At 33.9% G+C, this 23,036-nt stretch overlaps 1 protein-coding gene across 1 annotated transcript in view; it reads right to left on the bottom strand.

The window, feature by feature from the left end:
* Positions 1-23,036, bottom strand: part of CSMD3 (CUB and Sushi multiple domains 3) — a 597,171-nt gene that overhangs the window by 221,560 nt on the left and 352,575 nt on the right. Inside the window, exons 18-22 of the mRNA XM_066565891.1 lie at positions 19,826-20,013; positions 17,199-17,387; positions 8,557-8,673; positions 1,479-1,694; positions 697-885 (exon numbers count right to left, since the gene is read on the bottom strand). Of these exons, the coding sequence (XP_066421988.1) occupies positions 697-885; positions 1,479-1,694; positions 8,557-8,673; positions 17,199-17,387; positions 19,826-20,013 (899 nt within the window). The remainder of the gene's footprint in view (positions 1-696; positions 886-1,478; positions 1,695-8,556; positions 8,674-17,198; positions 17,388-19,825; positions 20,014-23,036) is intronic.

The following is a 23,036-nucleotide window of genomic DNA, read 5'->3' as shown; positions in this document are numbered from 1 at the left end:
TTTTTAGAGACCTTATTGTTTTAACAGTTCTCAACGGAACTGAAAACCAAATAATTTAGGAAGCATTCAGCTCAATCAACATTCTTTAGCCATTTAAAGCTAAATTTCTAGTCAAATCTACATGTATAGGCTACCTTTACAGTGAGTGGAGAGTGTTAGGTAGGAATCATCAGGAAGTGTTTCTTCTCAATTATCTTAGCTATCATTTAAAAACCAGAATAACTATTCTAAGGATATTGTGAGGATATGGTTCTTACATAGAATGTCCAGGTTGACTGTACTCCTATAAAGGGACCCAGTTTTATGAAACAAATCTGTTCTAAGTGATCTAACCACAATTTTATAATAAAGGTATCACTTGGAACCTTGCATTGACAAAAAAAAAAAATCTATTACCTGACATCTGAACTGGTAAATGCTGATTTAAATTTATACCCAGTTTTCCTAACCTATTAATCCAAATAGGAGGAGTAAGCATTGTGCCCTTAATTTGAATTGCTTTCAAGTATAGACTATGAAGTCCACTTATAATACCAAATAATTTTAAAAAAATGTTAAAAAATTGACTTAGGAGATATGGAGAATATGAGAGTACATTAAAAAGAGGTGTATTACCATGCTTTTCCATGCTCTAAATCTACGAGTCCATGGACAATGACTACACATACAAGCAAATGAAAGCAGCTGACCACGTACCCACACACCTTGGCAGAGGTGCACTCCATACTCGTCGTCCACCACCAAGACAAATAACCTCTGAAGCTCCTTCTAAACGATATCCAGATGAACAGGAGAATGTCAGAATATCTCCAACGCCAAAATTAAATCCTATTCTGCTACCAAATTGTGGGATCCCAGGATCTTCACAAGGTTCAAGATTATACTCTGCAAACAAGAGCAAGTCATCTTTTATGAGAACATGTTCTTTACCAGTCATATATGTAATCCTGCAGTCTAGTAATTTCTGTATATTTCCACCTGAATATCAATACAGGCATCAGATTTTAAAACAAAATTATAATGTGAATGTTAAATTGATAATTAGATTATGTTGAAAGTAAGGCATATTAATACATTCACAATGTTTCAAGAATGCATTACGCAACATGATTTATCATTCTTGTAAGAGCCATAAATAACTCCAGTAAATAAAACAAATTTTTAAAAATTGCATAACAAAAACTAAATAGTTGACACTTCAGCTCATCTGGAATTTGAGTAACAGAAATTAGACTAGCTCTCTTTCCTCCCCTCACTTGATAATGTGTCTTACAGTTTACTGCCATCTTATTCATCATGTGGCACAGAGGTTCACTTGCTTTTAAATTATTGTGCTTAGGAAAAAAATATATAATGCAATTTTTCAGTATATATATTAATCAAAATAATTTAAAGTATTTTTTTCTTTATATAGTATACAGAAAAAAACCCAAAATAGCAAGTTTTTCAGGAGCCAGATATTACTGGTATTTCCTTACCAGAGAAAGAAATATTAAATCCTTCATATGATATTGAAAAATCTGAAATAAACCTCAACTGAGCTCTGAAATTTCCATAGAGACCAGCATTGATTGGTGAAGGAAGTTCTGAGCCGGTCAGACGTGCCAATGGCTGGGTGAAACTGCCATTCTCTGTTATTAGTAAGTAGTCATGATGATCCTCCAAATGAAATGTGTAGAAGGTGAATTGCACACCTATTAGAAAAAGTAGAATTAGATATACATGTCACCCTATTAACATCATGTAACTAAGCCAAAGTTAAAATTCATGCATCGCATTATGAATAATCATTTGGAAAATTAAATAATCAATTTTTTTCTAAAAATTAGTATCTCTCTTGATTTTTGAATTAAAATATCTTTGCAGTAGGTTTTGTTTTGACGTCATATTTAACTTTTGTCTTTAGCTGCAAAATATGGACATCTGATTTATAGAATTTAAACATAGATGCTTCCATTTTTGTGTAAAATTCAATGACGCGCTATGTATATTCAAAAATACAAACAGTTAATGGCAGAATAAAAAAGGTAAGCCTTATTTTTTACAATCACCAGTATCCTTGAGTAGCACCAGTGAAAGAAAATATTATAAACTATATGATCTTAAATTCTAACGACACATCAGTAGCCTCACCAATTCCTCCCAAAAAAAGGGGAGATCTCTAAATAAGATGTGACATACATCAACAGTACAATTTTTTTTGCCAATCATCATACATAAATCACACATGCAGAAAGGAATATATCTCCTGGAAATGCAGTAGCAATAAAAAGACTTAAAGATCAAGACAGACAATTAAATCACTTCTGCATTTTTAACTAAGATTTAGAGCATGATCTTTTGGTAGAATGCACAGAAAAACCAAGAAAAATAAACAGAAGAATCCATTAGCTAGCTTAAGTGATTAGGGATACCTCTAATGTAATGCTATTTTCAGTTTTGAAAATCATGTAAGTTATAAACCAATGATTCAGTCTCTTCAAATATATCTGATGATGCAATACTTAGGATGATCCATTCATATGATTGCGGATTAACACAGCAGATGAATAGTAATGACCTTTGGATACTCTCACGGCCAATAGATATTTAATAGTAAACAGAATTTAATCAAAAAGCAAATAAACAGTTCCCCTTCCTACAGACCCAACACTGCACCACTTGCCCTACCCCTGCCACCACCAGCCCCAAATTTCCCAAACAGGGTAATAAAATCCAAGCTAGTTATAATCTGCTTGACTAAACTGTCTAAATAAAGAAATATAATGCCCCATCAGATGTTGTAGGTTACCTTTTCTAGACCTCATAGGCAGCTTTAGAAGCTCTCAGTAAAATTGTCTGTTATTGTTTTCGTTTGTTTGTTTTTATAATATTTCTGAGGTTGCCTGAATAACATTAAACATTTATGTTAATGCAACTCAATCACACCTGAGAAATACAGCTTGCATGGGTATCTAGAATGCAAGGACACTTGGTTTATAAACCTGGTAAAGGACTTTTCAGGACAGGAAGCAAAGACAGGAAATGAGAAAAGTAATGAATGGTATACACACACACATAAGCTTTAACGAGCAGCATTAAGTGGAAGTACTAACAATGGCCAGATTTCTTATGTTTCTGTCTAATGGCAAATTAAGCGTATTATTGTAATCTTAAAGCAGTTACCTCTTAGTAATTGATGATAATGGGGGAAAGAATTTTATCTTGGGTCTCATGAAAATTAAAAATTTACCATGGAGTATTTGAGGGAATTTGTGAGATTAAGTAAAACTGAAGACATTTTTTTTTTTTAATGGTGGTTGGAGACCTTAAAACTTTTAGTGAGATGTTTTGGGCCAAAGGAAGATAAGGGAAAGGAACATGCTAGGTAAGTGTGAAAAACATGTCAGAAAAGGGAGAGAGTTAAGGCTCTCTAATCCCTGCACCTAACCAGTGCAACCTGTCCTCTATTCTTTTAAAACTCTACTCCTTATTAGTGTGCAAACATCTCTTCTGTCCAGAGAGTGAGCACATGGGTGACCACTAGTGAACATTAGTGTGGACTGTCTGGGGAGCGGGATGAGGTCAGGGGACAACTGGAAAAAGAGCCATTGATCACAGACCAGGCAGAACCTAGTAGGAGTAGAATCTGAACTCCAGGTCCTGGGTCAGAATATGGAAGGTTGGGGGAGCACATGCACGTGCATTTGTGAGTGTTACTTCTAACAGACCCCTTTCCCCTCAGCCTGGATGGAGAAATAGGATTTGGTTGCCTGTGGTGTTCACGTCTGTTTCAGTGCTGCTGGTTTCTATGAGGGCCAATAAGACATTTGCCTCCATCCTTGTTAAGCTGTGTGACCAGCCATACATACTGGCATCTTTAGAATACATGCTTAGTCTTGCCATCAGCTGGACATACAGATAGGAGCAATCAGAGAAAAACTTGGATCTTGGAGACCTTTATCTTTTACTTCCCTTTAAAGAGACTGGAGAACCATTCAGGTTTTTCAAGTAGATAACTCCTTCTCTTCTTAAAACTCCACACATATCACATACTCCCTCTGAATCCAGAAAAACACATTCTTACTAAGTAGCACTGATATAGAAATTACTGGATGCGATTTTTATTTTACGCTTATGGTAAAAATAAATAATCCAAAAGATTTATTCTGGCTTTTAAAAGTTCTTAATTTACTAATTACATGAGCAAAGCCATTCATCTATTTTGATAATTCTATTTATTCTCCCAGCTTGTGTAAAAATAAATTGGGAAAAATGACACACAGAATTCTGGAATTGAGATGAAGTTGCATATCTTTTGAACTAATGTATATAAATACAGCTTTGGAATTAATAAATTCTTAAATGTCTGCATTTTTTTTTAACTTAGTTCATATAGGATGTAGTGTTAATTTCACATGCAAAGAGCTCTTAAAAAAACCCATGTGATATGGATACAGAATAAGACTGAATACCAGCTCATATTTTTTTGCATTTACTGCACTCCAAATTAATTTTGGTCCTTTTTATGCATGCATATACACTGAAACAACAAAATCAGAAATGCCAAAGAAAAGTTTATGGTAGTAACGCAAAATAATGAAATTCCTGTGAATCACAGCTGAGCTTCACTGACTATTGTTCAAACATCACACAAGGTTTAACTCAAGGGAATGTTTCAATCAATTTTGCTGATTGCCATGACATTTCTTAGCAAAACCCCAAGGTATATTACAGCAGTAGCTGTACAATTTGGTTTTCTTCAGAAAATATTCTAATCACATTAATAAGTGCTGTGTGACAGATTGTGTCTTCTCCAGGGAAGAATTTTAAAAGATATATTCAGGTAGATTCTGTCTCATTCTGCCTCACATGCACCTTTTTTATAAGGGTAATATTTAAAATCTGAAATGAAGATAGGAAGACATAATGTGAGATGTCGCTTCTCTGTGTTACAATCCAGACTGTTGGGAGACGGGTTAATTAACTGATCTCATAATAGATCTTTTAAAACATACCACTGACACTTCACACATTTCATTTCACCATATATTTAAATTGCATTCTAATCACAGACAAAATGCAATAATTATTGTCAATAGGTGTTTCCTTTTCTCTTCATTATAGTGATTAATAGACATATTAACTATATTTAAATGTTCAATTCTCTAGTTAATACATTTTAAAAAAAATGAAAGAAAATTATATCAAGTTTTAATAGACACTTAAGAATCATAAGGCTGCTCCACAAGAACACAAATGAAAAATTAATTCTAAAACTTTAGATACACTTGAAGAGTAAAATTAAAACCACATATATTTATATTGCAATGTTGTCATTTAAAACAGTGTATACAAACACAGAAACTGTATTTCCTAGCAATTCAACATATACAGACATAAAATACACGTAATAACTAAAACTATGCATTTAATTACCTGTTATTATGTAATAGCAGTATGAAGTTTTAACATAAAGATGCATGTATCAGAAAGTACCTCACATCATTCTGGAGTTACAAGTTATATACTTTTCTCTTGGCAGTCTGACATGAAACTACAAAACCTTGTAGAAAAAAACTCCAAAATAGTCTTAAGTAAAAATCATCTCACTAGTTAGTAGCTAGTAGAAGATACTCCTTGAGTTTCTGAAGCTGAAATTACACTAGCCATGAAATAGAGCAGAAAATGAGATATCAGAGATATATGAGATATAACAATTTCTCCCTATCATAAAAATAACCCATTTATATGTATGGGATCAATTATTCTAAATGGTAACCATGTAAACCTTAGTCACTCAGTCTCCCCATAGACTGGACATTACATGATGGATGGAGATGAACAGGTACCTTCAGAGGATAGTTCATTCCACCCGCTTTTTTAGGGTGCAATGACTCATATCCTAAAGTTATATGCATTTTTCCATTAAATACAGAAGTGTCCTATTTGACTAGTTCACTGTGACATAGAACTTAACTGATAGAAATTTAAATTAAGTAAGCCTGTGACATTATCATAAAAGGACAGCTATCTTCCTCATGCAGTACAACAGGAAGAGCTTAAAGAATTAATAGCCTTTTGCCGACAAGTACAAAATATGAAGATTTCATACGCTATTTCCTACTCAGAGCAAATACCACTCTCCAGTTTTTTCCAGCAGCTCTTTGAGCAGCATGAATCAAAATGTCCAAGTCAAATTTTGACATTGCATACATGCTTAATGTTTTTTCCTTAATAACATTTCCATACAACAACATAAAAATTACAGAACCATAGGTCATTTAGTTTGGATAGGACCTCTAAAATCATTGAGTCCAGCCACTAATCCAGCACTGCCAAGTCCACCACTAAATGATGTCCTTAAGTGCCACATCACATGCTTTTTAAATGGCTCCAGGGATGACAACTCCCTGGGCAGCCTGTTTCAATGACTGATAACTCCTTCCATGAAGAAATTTTCTCCTAATGTCCGATCTTTGGACATGCTCCAGCATCTCAATGCCTTTCTTGTACTGAAGGGCCCAGAACTGGACACAGGACCACCAGTGCTGAGTACAGAGATACAATCACTGCCCTGGTCCTGCTGGCCACACATTTCTGTTCCAGGCCAGGATGTCATTGGCCTTCTTGGCCACCTGAGCTCATTGCTGGATCATGTTCAGGTGCTGTCAACCAGCACCCTCAGATCTTTCTCCACTGAGCAGCTTTCCAGCCACTCTGCTTCAAGACTGTAACATTACATGACATTGAATCAAACAAGACTACGAGTCTATAGATATGTATGCATACATGTTTCAGTGTATATGTGCTTATAAATATCCATATTTATACTATTATGTCTTCCCCTCTATATTTTATTTCCGCAAATTTGTTTTCCCAGGAGTCTCATTATATATGGTGGATTTTCTTAACAGGCTCATTTAAAATATCATAACATTGAGAATTTCAGCTTTTATTTGTCCCAACTGTTAAGTATTTCTCTAGCTGAGGCTTTAAGAAAAAATGATGAATCACAAAAAAGCTGCTTCATTTTCTAAAAAGGAAAAGAAAATTAAAGAAACCCCCAAAACTTCCCAAAACTTCCCCATTACTTTTCTTCATAATCCTGTTTTTATTTTAGGAGAAATGAAAGAGTTAATAAAATGTCTTTCAAGAATCCTGAAAAATGTGGCTTAATCTGACCTCATTTTTACTGTAGGATTCTGTCATGTATTACTCCATGAAGCTAAACTCTTATTCATCTCTGCTACTTGCCTTCAATTCTCAGATTATAAAGCTTGTGCTGTTATCCAATGACTTCTCAGACAGAGTGCAAGATAAATGACTACAGGTCTAACAGTTTCTTTATACCTTCTTTTAGTCTTTTTTGCTTATCCAGAAGAACAAAAGATACACAGTCCCTTATATTCCCACAACTCTAAAAGCCATGTATCATACCTAGAGGTAACAAAGGCAAATGTAGTATGTGATGTAGCATCACTAAGTTCAGGAGGCTCTTTCACTGTGGATATTTAGAATCAAATTACACTGACACAAAGGCATCACTTGGTAATAGGAGAGACGACTCTTATTACTGGAAGAGCTGGAGCAATAATTTTGAGAGACACACTTTACCACTTTAATGTTTTAAGGACTTTTAAATGGGACACTCAGTCAGAGTGATTTAACATCTAGATGAGAAACTATCACACTACTTGTACAAAATAGAATAAGGGGATCACAGACCAGCACAGTTCTCTTTATCTGAAGTCTTATTTTTATGTTATCAATAACTCTTTCTTAGAGGAATACATCATCAGCATACTTTGTCACATTTTTCATGCCCTCACAGAGAACACTGATGAAATTCAGAATCGAACTTGCCTTCCTTCTTCTCTCTTTCATTTCTTTTTCTGTATTCTCTCCAGTGTTACAATATAATTCTCCTTTTTTTGTTCTTACCAGCTTACTCTATTTGTATTAAATTTCTCTTGCGACATCTATCTCTGTCTCCTTCCTCTAACATTAAATCTTACACTGCTCTAGCTCTTTCCACCCATAGTACAAGAGTCACTCCCATATTTAATATAAAATACCAACAAAAACCTAAAAGTATGATCCATCTCATCTAGTACCAAAACCTCTCATTTGAAAGCAACTAGGACACGTTTTTTTTAGGAAACTTTGCTACCTGGAAATACCAGCTTCCATTTGTGTCCTAAGCATTATTTAACCTCTCAGAGAAGAGCTAAAATCCCTATTACATTTTTTCCTGAAATCTGACTTCAAGAAATAACCACCTCTTCCTTAAAAGCCATCTGTCCTTCAGCTTCTGTGATCAGCCATTATATAATTCTTTCTCACTGATTTTTCATTCTGTGGGAAGTGTAAGGGCCTAGTCCAGTTCTGGAATTCTAGGAATTACTACAAGAAAATTAAACAAACCCAAAAATCAGCAATGCAAATCCAAGTGCTTTGGTGCTAACCTAGGTCTCCTTCTAGAGCAGAGAATACTGGCCTTACATACTAAAAAAAACCAAAAAAACAACAAAGAACCAAAAAAAAAGTGGAAAAAGAGAAAAGGATTTTTTTTACCTTTTCCATGGGTAACATCCACAGTCCATGTGCAATTCAGTGAATTTGGATATAGATCAGGATAACCTGGGGATAAAATTGTTCCACTAGGTCCTCTAACATCTCCACCACATAAAGCTAGAAATAAAGAAAATAATAACAATTACAATAATAATAATAAAATAACAGAAAACATACAGATAAGAGAAAATGTGAGAGAACATACCTAAAAATTTCTGCCTTTAAAATTGTTTAAAAGTAATTACTCAAATGATTTAGCAATTTAAGATATGACTAAAGGCCATTTTTATACCATAGAAAAAGAAATGAAATCAATTATTAATTTTTGTTTAATACGCATAAGAAAATCAAAATCAAGTTTCATTAGCTGTTTTTTTCAGGTTTCTGGAGTCTCTGTGAAAATTGTTAAGTTCAGCAGAGAGATGAAGGCAGATGATAGAGAGCCAAACAATATCACTTAAACAGAAGCCAAGGCTGGAGAGTCAAAATGGTGCATCTTGGCTATTGAAGAATTATTTACTTAAAATATTTGTGCAGGGAGGGTTGACCTGATTTCATGAATACAATTATAATTATTGGTTATGTGTTTATAGCTGTGATGTTATAGCTAATGACAAATTCCAGTACAAGAATAAGCATTTCTATAGTTTCATTAGCAACTTTATAAAAGTAATCGCTAATTGAGCAATACAAAAATTAAATTACAGCTTTAGTTAATGCAAAATACAAAAATTTAGTCATTACAACACTGGCAAAAATGTACAGCCCAATGATCTTCTGTTCCAGGGTTTTTGAAATACAACATTAATCAGGTAATTTTAGTGAGGAAGAGTCTTGCATTTTAGGATTATCATATATCAATAACAGCTATTAAAATTCAGTACCAAGTCATTACATCAGAGTTCTCTGAATATAGGTTATCTCAGAAGGGCATACATTATAAAACAAATTACTAGTTCTATTTTTTTTTTCTCAAGGTTAAAAGCATCTATTCCTTTTATTTTCCTTAGCCTAATTATATGCATTACTGAAATTATTTCACAGAAATATTTTAGAGTAAAAGCAATGAACTATTGTCACCAGTTTCAGGTCAAATAATCTAGACCATTCCAGCAGTTGATTGCAGCTCTCCCTAAGAGCAGTCCTTCCAAAGTAATTAACACAAATTCTTCTCTTATCTTTAGAAGATGTTAAAGGTTCTTCAAAGGCACTTTTGAAGAGATGTAAATGGCAGCTATTTGTCTGTAACTCCAGTTGATACAAATATCAAAACCTCCTCTTGTTCTGTAAGCAGTCACTCAACTATTTCTTGCTCATGTCTGTGCTTCCCACCCTGCTGCCACAGCAATGAGGGTGAGGGAAGGAGCCTGTCAAAAGTTGGAGGAGTAATGCCTCTTTCTGAAATGCTGCCCCACCTGCCCAGCTGGTTTAACCTGCTCCTACCCCTCCTGAAACATCTGTAGCACCTCCTAAGGCAGCACTCAACAGCATGACTTGTAAAGGGGGGAGAAGTTTGGCCTCTCAGTATGTGCTCAAACATTACATACTTCAGGAGTAAGGTGCTGTGAGTAATTTGCTGCATCATGCTGTTTCTTCTCCTATGTCTTGATAGTTATCCTGCTTATGGCAATTTCTACTACACTTTGATGGAGTAAATGATTGAAGTTATACTCATTATGCTTTTGCTGTTATTGTTATATATTTGAGAATGAATATATGGACATGTCACAATCTTCTGCTTAGATGTAAATTCATAACTGATTTGAGGACACAGAAGAAAGGGAATCAAGAGAATATCCAGAATGTACCTTCAATCTCACCTTGTACCTAAGCAGACATTTGTGTCAATGAAATACATTGCATTTTCCAGACATTTCAGTAGCACTGTGGCATGTTTTCATAGAGATCAATTATTTTTCATAATGAGGTTATGGCACTGCATATCATCATTGTGTTCAGGGCACTAAAGGAAGTATACATTTAATAAGCCTTATTTTATAAACCGGAAATGGAATTTCATCCTATATACTAGGTTGAAGGCTGCCCTGTCTTGCCTAGCTAAAATTTGTTTGGTCATTCTAACTAACTATATTTCTGTTTTAAACATGCTTACTTGTCTGGATAGCCTCATGATTGCTTTGTATGTGCTATTTCTCCTGCCAACTTTCTAGCCTTTGTTGGCCTAATTATAAGATGGAAATTTGCAAATCCAGTACCACAGGCTGAAATAAGACATTCTAGGACCACATGTGCTCAATCTCTTCAGTGTTGCCACAGGCAAATAACCTCCTTCCATATTAATTTTCCTCCTCACTTCTCTGATGAAGAGACAGTGAAGGCAAATACTGCCACCTTCTAATCTGATCTTGCTATATTTAGACACTAGCAAAATGCAGCCAAGGCTGTGACAGCATATTATTGGAGCTCCTGATGGTAACTATCTACTTCATCCATTAAATAATAAATACAGCCAGTTTTTATAATCATGGGCTATAGACCAAATAATATATTTTACAGGAGGTGTTTGGAAAACATTTCAGGAATGCAAATAGTGACAAAACATCTATGGCATGCCATCAGGCCTTCAGTGTAACTCTGTGAAGGCTAGCAGATGGCAGAAAAAGGCATCAAGGGAGCAGCCTTTTAGAAAATAAAGCCAAGCTGACAAATCTGAAATCCTAGATGTGCAACTGGCCCTGATAAGATGGCTAACAGCCCAAGCATGTAATATCACTACTAGTATCTGACTGTTTTTCAGAGTGCAAAGGAAAACAGGAGCACGTAAAAATAAGAACAGCAAAGGATAAATACACATATTTCCAAATTCTACCTTTCACTTTATCTGATTACCAAGATGGAAGCTAGGAAAGAGTAAAAGTAGAATGAATACTTAAGGAAACAACTGAGGTACTACTTTTGATTTATAATGTGGAAAATGGAACATTATGTTAACACACCAACTAATTTTTTTTACGCAGTCAGAGAAGTTGAATCAAGACATGCCTGCATTACTGTTTTCCAAATAGTATGAATCAAAATAAAAAAAAAATTAAAAAATGTAAAACAACAACTAAAATGAGAATAAAAGAACAAAAGAGTAAAGAGAACAAAATATAAAAGTGGTTTTATGAAATACAGATTGGTAAGTGGAAGTATACACTGTGGTGATCAGAAATGATGTAACAATTTAAGAAGCAAGTTTTGGATAACTATGAATGAGGATTCCAATTTAATAGTGGAGTTTGGTTCAGATGTTCTGCTGAAATAAATTCTTACAATATTCAGTTGAATACTTACACTCTCTTTTGTTGCAGCTGCATTTATTTTGCTCAGTAACATGATCAGCCGCAAAAAAAAGTGACAACAAGCAAGCCTAGCTTAGGAAATGGTTCCATATATACTTTGAAAATAATTTTTGGCCCAAATAATTTCAGAACTTTTAGTCAGGCTACTTGTGTCTCAGTGGGATACATGCAGGCCATGTTTCATGCCAAAAATACATTAATAATTGTAATAAAAGCACTTGACTTTTGTCATTCATAGCAAAGTTCCACTTCAGACCATATTTCATGCTACTATAAAACTGTTATAGGAAATCAATCTTGCAATACTAGAAATAGCCTTATAATTTTCAGCCTAAATTTATTCATAGTCTATTTTTACCCATTTGATCTTCTGCTAAACTGTCATTATATTGTATTCCCTCTTGGGGTCTCACTTGGGAAGGCTAGCAAACCATGTAAGAATCTATGATTTTGGATCAGTAATGAGACAGGATTTTTTAAATCTACTTCAATAAGATATGGTTTCCATCTCTACGACCCTGCATTAACAATTGCAAGTACTTCGCTGTCTTGTCACAGCATCTATGCCACAGAAATATATTTCTAGGACACTTCACATTACATTATGACGTGTTTTCTCATATTTATTTATTTGTGTTTTCAATTTTATTCACATGCCCTCTGTTCTGGTTTTAGCACATTCTACTTTAGAAGTCAGTTTGTATATTCTCTTCCTACACAGGGTCATCCTGTATAGCTAGCTTAACACTTATTCACAGAAAACTCTCTTAAATTTTGCTTTTTATAACCATCAGGAAAATTCAATAACCACTAATTATGTTGCTGTCACCTGAGATCTACAAATACAATTTATAATCTATGTAAAACTAGTTTGTTTTCTTGTGATAGAAGTAAGTCTCAGAGTTATGAAAAGTATAGTGATATGAAATGTCTAGAAATCTGGTTATGAGAGGAAGGGGGTCCCTGTCAGAGAATGAAATATTATAGTTTATGACTGAAATATTGTAGTTTATGATTTAAACATTTTCATGAAGGACTTCTGAAACTGTATTACAAAAGCTGCAGAGAAGATCACCATACCCTGAATGGGGGTCTGAGAGGCCCTACACCATTCGCTGATGAAAACAAGTTGTAGTAACAACTCAGGGCTGGCTGGGGACATTCACAAAGCACAAGCCTGGTACCTTCAGGGTGGAGACCAGAGCCCCAGGGCTATCAGCTGCCAGGCTCACAGACCCTCACAGCAAAGGGTGGGGGAGAGAGGCTTTGGGTGTGTGTTGGAAAGGCCTCTGGTCAGAGGCAGTGTCTCCACCCTCCGCTGTGCAGAGGAGCCTGGCTGAGCAGCCCCTTCCCCCGGGGAAAAGCTCATCCACAGCAGAGGGGGTTCACAGAATATACAGAAGAGACCTTAAAGATCATCAAGTCCAACCCATGCCCTAACACCTCAACTAAACCATGGCATAGCCCATCAAAGGGGGTCCCCAGACCCTGCACCAGAGCACCAGAGATGGTGCAACAGACCCTCAGTGTTGCAAGGACAGTGTCAAACTGGCCTCCTGCAAGGGAGGCACAGGGCATTCCCGCCTGCCCAAAGCGTGGATTAACCCACGGAATTCTGCACTCTTCAGTGTGGTGCGGTGTGTGGCAGCCACAGGGGACCCTGACCACCAAGGAGACCAGATGGAGGGGAGCAATGAGACATAGCTGGGACCCTTGGGTGGGTGGTATGCTTCTACATAACCCCTGTCCTCCCTTCCTTCCTTCCTTCCTTCCTTCCTTCCTTCCTTCCTTCCTTCCTTCCTTCCTTCCTTCCTTCCTTCCTTCCTTCCTTCCTTCCTTCCTTCCTTCCTTCCTTCCTTCCTTCCTTCCTTCCTTCCTTCCTTCCTTCCTTCCTTCCTTCCTTCCTTCCTTCCTTCCTTCCTTCCTTCCTTCCTTCCTTCCTTCCTTCCCTCTCTCTCTCCTTTCTCTTTGCCTCTTTTACTATTAAATTAAACATATCAATTCTTTGCCACCAGCCTCTAACCTCATTTGGTTTTAATCTTGGTTTTGGGTATATTTTGAACCTTCATAGTTCTTTCCGGTTTATACATAGAGACTTCTCTTTCTTTAATCCTCTGGGTTTAAATCAGATCATAACAGTCACCATATCCAAAAAGAACAGAAAATATGAATAAAATGTATGAGATAGATAAATAGATAGATAGATACAGATTCATATAAATGTATTTTTGATGCATTTCAACCGAGTGTTCACTAGTAATTCACTTAAAAAAATAAAATAAAACCTGTTTTACTTTTTTAGCCTGATTGATGATGGTGATATCTGTGAAATTAGCATTTTTTACATTTTCAAATGGTATAATCTATTATTTTCTTATGTAAAGATTTTTCAAGAGACTAGCCACAGATCACCACCCGCAAGTGAGACACTAACATAAAATGATGTTATCACAATTTTCTCAGGAAAGATAAAATTCTCTTAAGAAGAAGAAAAGCTTTCAGAAAAAAACAAGAAAAAAAACAACCACAAACTTTTTTGCAGAAGTTCAATTTGTTGTAAGTACACATAATTGGAAACTATTTGGTTTTCAGAAGTGATGGAAAGAGAAAACACACAATTATAATTGATTAGTAATAACAATTAGCTTTAGATTTGAAGCATCATCAAAGAAGACTAATAACATAGGCTAGTTTAGAAAGGACTGCAGAGAGAAAAAAGGAAAATCTATTTATATGGAAATATCTCTGTGTGTATATAAGTCTAAATACAAATATATGTGTGCACAAACACACAGAGGCCTCATTACATTAATTTGTTTAATTGACTCTAACTTCCATCTACAAATGTAATTCTGAGATGATTTTCATTTATTGTGCAATTGGATAAGAAAAGTGGCATATAGAATAGACTAAATTTATTGAAACTGAATTAGAGCTTGAATCTAATATACTGTGCTTTACAGACCAAGTAACTTCAGCATTTGTCTTCCCTAATTATAGAAAATGTAATGTATCTTAAAATGGGATGTAGTTCAGTTGGGGTAAATAAATAAGGATATGGACATCAAATTAACATACTCAGCTGCAAGAAATAAACCTTAGACTTATATTATGCAAGAGATTCATTTAATATAAACTAGTGTAGCCTAGATTACTCACAATATAAACTTGCATTTTGACCTTCTCATTTAAATCTAAAATAGACCAGGCACATGGGAATGGTAGAGATGCAATACAAGCAGTGTTTTCTCAGCAAAGCTTGTAACCATCTGTTTTACCTCTTTGTTTATCTGGGCAACATCAAACACATAATGAAAAATTTAGTTTACGCTCCTTCAAATAATAGAATTTCAGTCAACACCATGTTCTACTTTGAGGAGAAACTTGCTTTAAGAATTCTAAAATTTTTTGTCTTATAGTCATTTCTTCAAAACACACCCACTCATGAGTTGCCATGACCTATCTGCACAATTACCATGGTCTGTCTCCACATCACTACACGATATAATTATAAAAAAAGAGATGCAGTTATCAAAAGAGCAAACAAAAAAGAACTTGTCTCTTCAGAAACCATCAGAGTAACATTCTGAATGCACTGATGCATGTGATCGTGACTGATGTGTTTGTTAGTGGTATGATTAATACAAACCCAAACTCATAATTTATGCAAAGAACAGCCCATTTAGCAAATTCCCTTTTTTGCCTGGGGTGCAAGGACTCTGGATTGTTTTAAAAAACATTCCACCAGAGAAGAAATTCAGCAATTATTTTGCTGAAAATTACATCAACCATAAACTGACTACATTTAGTAGAATAAATGTACTCAATCCTACTTTTACAAAATATTTATTGAATGGAAAATCACCATTTAGCAATGTGCTCTGGAGAAAAAGAAACCTCATTCACCTAATGAATTGCATACTAGTTCAGCATCTTTAGGAAGAAACTGATTATAATATGTAAGTTTATTTCACAACAGAGCACAGTATTCATAAGGAGTGTGCTTACTTGTTTGTTTTACATGGTTAGCACCTAGTGCTTGTCACCATTAAAAAACACATCCTAGTTTTGTGGTCTATTCAGAAAAATATCATCCCCTTGACTGCAAATTGTGGGAACCCTGCAATTCTTCATTGCAAGAACCTGACTGAGATGTAGAATCTTTCATAAAACAGACTCGGAGAACTACAGAGGGCCGTTTTCAGCAAAGTGATTATTCACATCCCTTTCTATTACCACAGATTTTGAGAATTATCATAATCTGACATCTTCAACTTCCTGAACATAAAATCCCAAAGCATTTCCTAACTAAACAATCTGAAGGCCAAAGAAGTCCCTATCATTTTCTTAAGAAAGTAATGCAGTGGGAATGAGTACTCTTCCATATGGCAAATCACACATAATTCAATGAGCTTCTGTGTCAGTCTTCATTCAAATCTTTCTTTCAAAATTATTGTGCTGAGACACTAAGAACTGTATTAGAAAAAATACAGTATCGTGTACATTCTGTAGCTCATCAAAGCTCAGGAGACTTTCTCTGGTTAAATACTAGAAATTAAATGGTTATATTACTCCTGAAAACATTTTTAACATGAAAAACATGCACCATGCTGCAAAGAGGGAAACTGTTTTAAGAAGTAAATATCTCAAATAATGTAACTGAATGAACATTACAATTCACTTTCTTAATAGTACATATAAATAGTACATATAAATGATATGACCCAAACTGGGAAAGCATTAAATGAACAATTCAAATTACAAGAGATGACTGAAAATGTTAAATAATTTTTCAGATTTAATGATATAGTGGAGACCACTTTTGTCTGGTTTAATAATCATCAGATATAATGTGGTCCTAATAAATTTCCACAGTGATGGAAGGGTGTGAAGTTCTGTTAACAAGCTATAAACAGAGTGATCATCGTGAAACAGGAGAAAATGAAGTTTCTGAGTCAGGAGCAAATGAACTTAATTTCATGGGTTTTATGTCAGCAATCTCTGTCCATAGATGGATACCCAAACACAAATATTTTTAAGCTGTAATAAGTTCTTTACAACCAGATATACACAAAGTTTGCAATCAGTTAGCTCACAGTTACATAAATTCAGATAGATATACCTTCAGTAATCTGCAGGATTAAATAACTATATATTATTCTCTGTTTCATATGTCTTATCACAGAGATATATGGCATTTATTTTCTCTAATTACTCTTTTACTTTCCTAAAAATATAGGTTTTACAGGCCCTGGCATTTAAATAATTTTGACTAATAATAGTCTGGCAAAACTTGTATAACTTAAAGTACTCTGTATTGAATCTGTTCATCCTTACCATCACAAGTTGGGAGTGGGTGACTCCACCAGTGATTTTTTTCACATAGTAAAGGCTCCTCATGACTGAGCCTATAACCTGGATCACAACTAAATGAGACAGTGGAACCTATAGAGAAGTCATGTCCATAACGACGTCCGTGCACTGGTATGCCAGGATCCAAGCAAGAGTAAGTATTAACAGTTACACCTAGATTAAAAAAAAATTAAAAAAAAAAAAAAGAAAAGAAAGTAATTAAACAAAGGACCTATAGATTTTTTTAAATTAATTTAAGTAATTGGTTGTGATGGCTGTGCGGTGAAGGCTTCATTATCTCACATTTACAGTGCATTATCTTTCCACTGTTCTTCTCGGTGTTACCATTAAATGATACTATGGATCACAGTTTGAATCCTGCCATTGTTGTAGAGAAAAATAAGAAAACTATCCCATAATTTACAGGATATTTAGTTTGATCCTGTCTTAGTAACATTAAATGATTTTGTACCCGATGCTGATATTAAAAAGCTTTGATTATCACTCAAAATTTTGATTTTCAGCCTTTATTTTTTCCTGAACAAAATTTACTAGCATAGCTGAAATTGGTTACATTTCTTCTGATATTTATATTTTAAATATTTACATAGATCAATTATTTACATAAATCATACTCATACCTAATGTTATTTGATGTATGAGACATTGAGAAGATAAAGAATAGCAGAAAAGAATAAAGAGAAGTTGACTTGTTAAGGGATTTCAATGTGTGCTAAAAAATTAAGCCTTTTAGATTATTTCCCAGAGAGAAGTTCATATACAAAGCTTATATAAAGAAGTCCATTATAAAATAATAATGAAAAAAACTCAACCCTCTACAGATAGTACTGAAATTAGTAAATTACTAGAAGTATTCAGTGCAAAAATTTTATGCATGTTATTCCTTTTATTCCTACATAGAAGTCATAAAAATCTTTCATTACAAAGAAATTCATTGTGGAAAGATATAATTAGCATAAAAGTTATGAGCATATAAAAGATATAAAAAGCTTTCAATACAATATTTGAAGGGAGAAGAAATGATGAATAGGAGACCACTGATCATTATTATTCGTTTTTCCAAAAAAGGAAAGCAGAATTGGATTGTCCTGGATAATGCAAGATGAGAAACCAGTAAGAATTAAGCAAAAATAAAATGAATACTAGACTTCTATGTATAAACAGGGGCTATTAAACAGAAAAGAAAATACTGAAAATTGTGTATTTTGTGTACCAGGGGTAAGAATATATATTTTCCAAGCTCTCTGATAGTATAAATTTAGCTTTTTTGTCCACTAGTGTAGAGAACTGTGGGGTGTGGATCACTTTTACAAAAAAGAGGATTTTATAATGAAATTCAAGAATTTATTTATAAAGAAATTTCAGGTTTCCTTTCCAACTTTATTAAACTGAAACTGTTAATTATTTGTAATAAGTGCAGATTTTCTTTTTTTGCTTTTCACATTCCCAAAGTATAATTTCTACCATTTAACATTCAGTCTTTCTAGGAATTTAGTGTCTTGGTGGGCAATCTTAATCTAGTGTTCCTGATGTGTTAGGATAGCCTTCTTTTAAACTTCCGAATGGATGAAAACCTAACAAAATCATCACTTTTTCATAATGCAGGAGATTATACAGATAGACATTTGTGCGTGAATGCTAGGAAAGGTAACAATTTTGGTATAATATGAAATTTTTTTTTCTATAAAAAGCCTGAATTTAACATTCACTGGAGTTCAAATCAATCCAAATTTTATCTGGCAATATCTCCCCTATGCATATTAGTTTTAGTACCCTTATAGTGGCCAGGAATAGTGAAAATTGCAAAAAATAATGTTAAAAATTAAGAACATCTGGAAATTTTTGGTAATAACTCCAACAAGTACAAGCAACATGCCAATAACCTTTACAAAGCAAATAAGATAGCAATTATGGTAAAATATTATTTCTCATATAAGTAGGAATTATTACAACAGAAGTTATATTTAGAAAGACAAAATGTAAATTGAATTATAGTATTTCAACATAGGAATTTTAATAATTAATGAAGTATGAAATCTTACAGATACTTTCTGCAACATACTTTACATGACTAAAATAAGGACAAAAGAGTATTTTTATGTCAGAAAAAAAAATCATATAGGCAAGTTTTTAGAATCCTAAAAATCCATAATCAACCAATTCCGTTTCTTGATTTTCAGATCATTATGAAAACTGCATTTTCCCCTATGTTCAGTTAGAGCTGCAGATACATCAACCAGAACACTAATTCAGTTTTTTTCTTAGTTTTTCATAATCTTCCTGATCTCATGCCATTTTACATGCACAAAAATGCATTGTATAAAATTTAAGAATATTAAGACATAAAAGCAGCCTCCAGAAGAAAGGCATTTACTTCTCATTCTCATCTTTTGATTCTTAATGCATAGAGCAGTACATCAGTGACATTAAATATAAATAAAATTAGTGGTCATCTCTGTTGCACTTTAACATTACTAAATCTTTCTCAGATTGGGAAGTAACAGGAATTTAGCCAATCTGATATCTGTACATGACTAGGGTAAGCATTGAGAGGGAGGGGAGATCAAATAATACAACATAGAAGTACTTACTTTCATAGTGAATTTTGAATCCATTGTTAGAACGACTGTTATCAGTTGTAAAGAGAAGATACATGAAATTGCTACTGCTAAACAGAAACTGTGGGACCTGTGTACCATTGTAAGAACCCAGAAGTGGAGATAATAGGTTTGGTCCATCATGAACTTCTAAAACATCGTAATTCAGTTCAGTCTGAAATCTGGAATTGTGGAAAAACACAGAGGCACAAATTTAACAGACAGTTAAAGCAAATTCAATAAACACATATTTTTTAAACTATGCACCTTTCCTGAAAATATTTTTTCTCCACATATCTATTATATTAATTATCCTATATATATTAATAATCCTATATAATTTATACAATAATAAAATTTCAAGTTAATTCCTTCAAAAGATGAGAAATAAATTTAAACTCCTTGAGCTGGTTTGTATGGCAGGAAACAAAAGCTAAAACAGTTTGTTAATGAATATTAACAATTAAAAATTCATATGCTATTTTATAATAATATTATTCTTCTTTTTCAATAAAAAATTAAGTTATATAGAGGGCATATTGACGCATTTGGCAAAAATATCAAGGTACTTTGTATCATCAATAGCTCATATTCTTGAGTTCCTACCTTACAATCATCTATAAGCAGGAATAGAATTATTTGACTCAACTCCAGTGGCTTTCTGCCAGCTGAGACTCAGTCCAAAGTAGTGACAGAAGTTATTTGACACAGGTAAAAATCCCTTTTAGAAAGCACTAAATACAGTATGTGTGCTCTCCCTATCAAGGAAAGCTGAGTGTGATAGTGCTGCTAGATATCTCCTTGCTTGTCTTCTTTTAGATGGTATCAGCAATTCTAAACACCTGTTTGGTGTTTTGACAGTGGTTTATCTCTTTCTTGCTATGACAGACTTTAAATCAATCATAACGCTTTATAATGGACTCTGATGGATTACTGAAAGACCTTTCCAGAATTAAAAAGCAACAATTAACAGCAGGGTCTTACAACAGCCCTTAGATAGTCTTAATTCTTGCTTTGATTTACTGAGACATCTAATTTAGCTTGGTGAAATCCATTCAAAGAACTGTGAGAGTAAAGCCAGTGTACTGAGGAACTCGATATTTCAGTATTTATGTCCCATGAGTCTGAGCCTAAAGATCTAAAGGAGTCTGGCAAAAGACAAGAAGACAAATTAAACCTACAAAACATGTATTTTCTTTTATTGATGTTCTGCTCCCACTAAATAACATATAAAAGAGCACAGAACTAAAGTGATAAGGAGTTACAGAAATGAAGTGGGATAATCCTAGAAGCAGGAAAACTGAAAATTTTGGGTTTTGTTAGCTCCCCCAGTAACTTGTAATGACATCCTGCTGAAAAACTACTAGGCAATAACTTGCTCTTTCCCATATTTTCTTTTTTTTGTCTTTTTTTCCAGCAATCCATACAACACTGGAGAAATCTTGGAAACAGATCATTTAGTCTTGCTCAACTTTCTTAGCACCTATATCAAAAGCATACTTGAGACAGAAGGTGTTAAAAGCCATGGATCTCATAAATGTAATGCAACTAAAGTCAAGTTGAAATTAAGTTGAATCTCCAAAGACATAAAGGAAATTCTCTGAAAACTACTTAGACTATAGCACCACAAATATCAGAAAAAATATGAAGGTGAAAAAAATTAAAAATCACCCATGAAAGAAAATGTAAGAACTATTTTTAAGTGAGAGGAACTAGAACAAATTTGAAGAAGGCATTATGTTCAATGCTTTTGCTTGGTCATTTAGCTCAAAAACTGAAAAAAATTCATTTATAAATCTCAGGCTTATATCAGTTTTTCCTTCAGTATCTTTTCCCTTGATGCTCAACATATCTGCTATATTTGCATACTTTTTTTTCCTCAATGTAACAAAACAGTAGAGGCTTTTAAGAAACTGAATAAGAAATACCCTATGCTCATGCAAGACCCTTCCAATGTTCTTTCCTACTTAGTTGATCATTATTGTTAAATTAACCTGGATGTCTTAATTGCTATGTCACATCTAATCTTATGAAGGGCTCACAAGAAGACAGGAGTGAAAAATGTTTTAACACAGGAGATCCCATATACACTTTTTTAGGAGGCCTTATTTGAATAGATAAAGGTGCCTGAATATTTATAACACACATCTTTGTTTCTAAGAGACATCCTTATCAACTCATTGCAGTGTCAGGATTTCCTGCTGCACAGTAAATACTCAATAGACAAACGTGACTAGTACCCCAATCAGTAGTTTGCTATCAGCATCTCTCACATTTAAATACTCATAATTAGGCTTCATGATAAACACTTCATTACAATCAAGAATGGCATTGCCATTTCTCACTTCTGTCATTTCAATTGAGCCTAAAAAGATTCTGATTTATAACAAAATATCAACAGATTATCTATCTTAGATAATTCCTTGTAGAACAGGAATAAACATTTTAAAAAATACATGCACAATCATATAAAAATATATGAAAAAGTTTTACTTTTTGCATGCCAAAAGCAAAAAATTAATAGTAATTTTTATTTGATTTGTCTGTAGATCTTCTTTTCTCATGTCCATCTCCTTAGCACAGGAATGGTTTAGCATACAGTCATGGAATGCAGTACCTCACTCCTATCCAATGTGGTAAGAGAGAAGATATAGGAAGGTAGGAAGATTAAAAGGAAACTACTCTGTGAGTGGGAAACTTAAAAAATCCAAATTATTATTTAAAAGGTATAGATATGTACAATAAATATTTGTCACTGACCAAGAAATTCAAAATCTTTCAAGCATCCTCACATATTGTGGAAATTTTGGTATTTGCACCAATAAAGGCTATAAAGAGTATGTGTGTTTCTCAGGACAAAGTTAAAAGGCAAAGAAATAGGAAAAATATGAGGGTTTTTTTTAATCATATAGGAAAGTCATTTGGCTATAGTTTTAAAACTGTGTATTTCAACAAAATTATCCTTTTCTCTTAAGAAAGTGCAGCTGAAAATTTGCAAGCAGAAGCAGCAGAACAAGAATAGCCAAGACAAGAATGAGCCTTTAAAAAGCTAATGCATAAATTACTCAGAAGGCAAATTTAAACTATGTGGAAAATAATAATGTCTAAGTAAATAACATAACAGTAGTTAACAAAATGTTTTCTTTCATTACAGTATAAAATTTTATTCCATCATTTAATTTATGAAAAACTTTTTTCTTTGCAT

This window comes from Molothrus aeneus, chromosome 1, assembly GCF_037042795.1.
Source record: "Molothrus aeneus isolate 106 chromosome 1, BPBGC_Maene_1.0, whole genome shotgun sequence".
Lineage (NCBI taxonomy): Eukaryota > Metazoa > Chordata > Aves > Passeriformes > Icteridae > Molothrus > Molothrus aeneus.
Note: the sequence above shows the minus strand (reverse complement) of the source record. Positions and strands in the feature narration are given on the sequence as shown.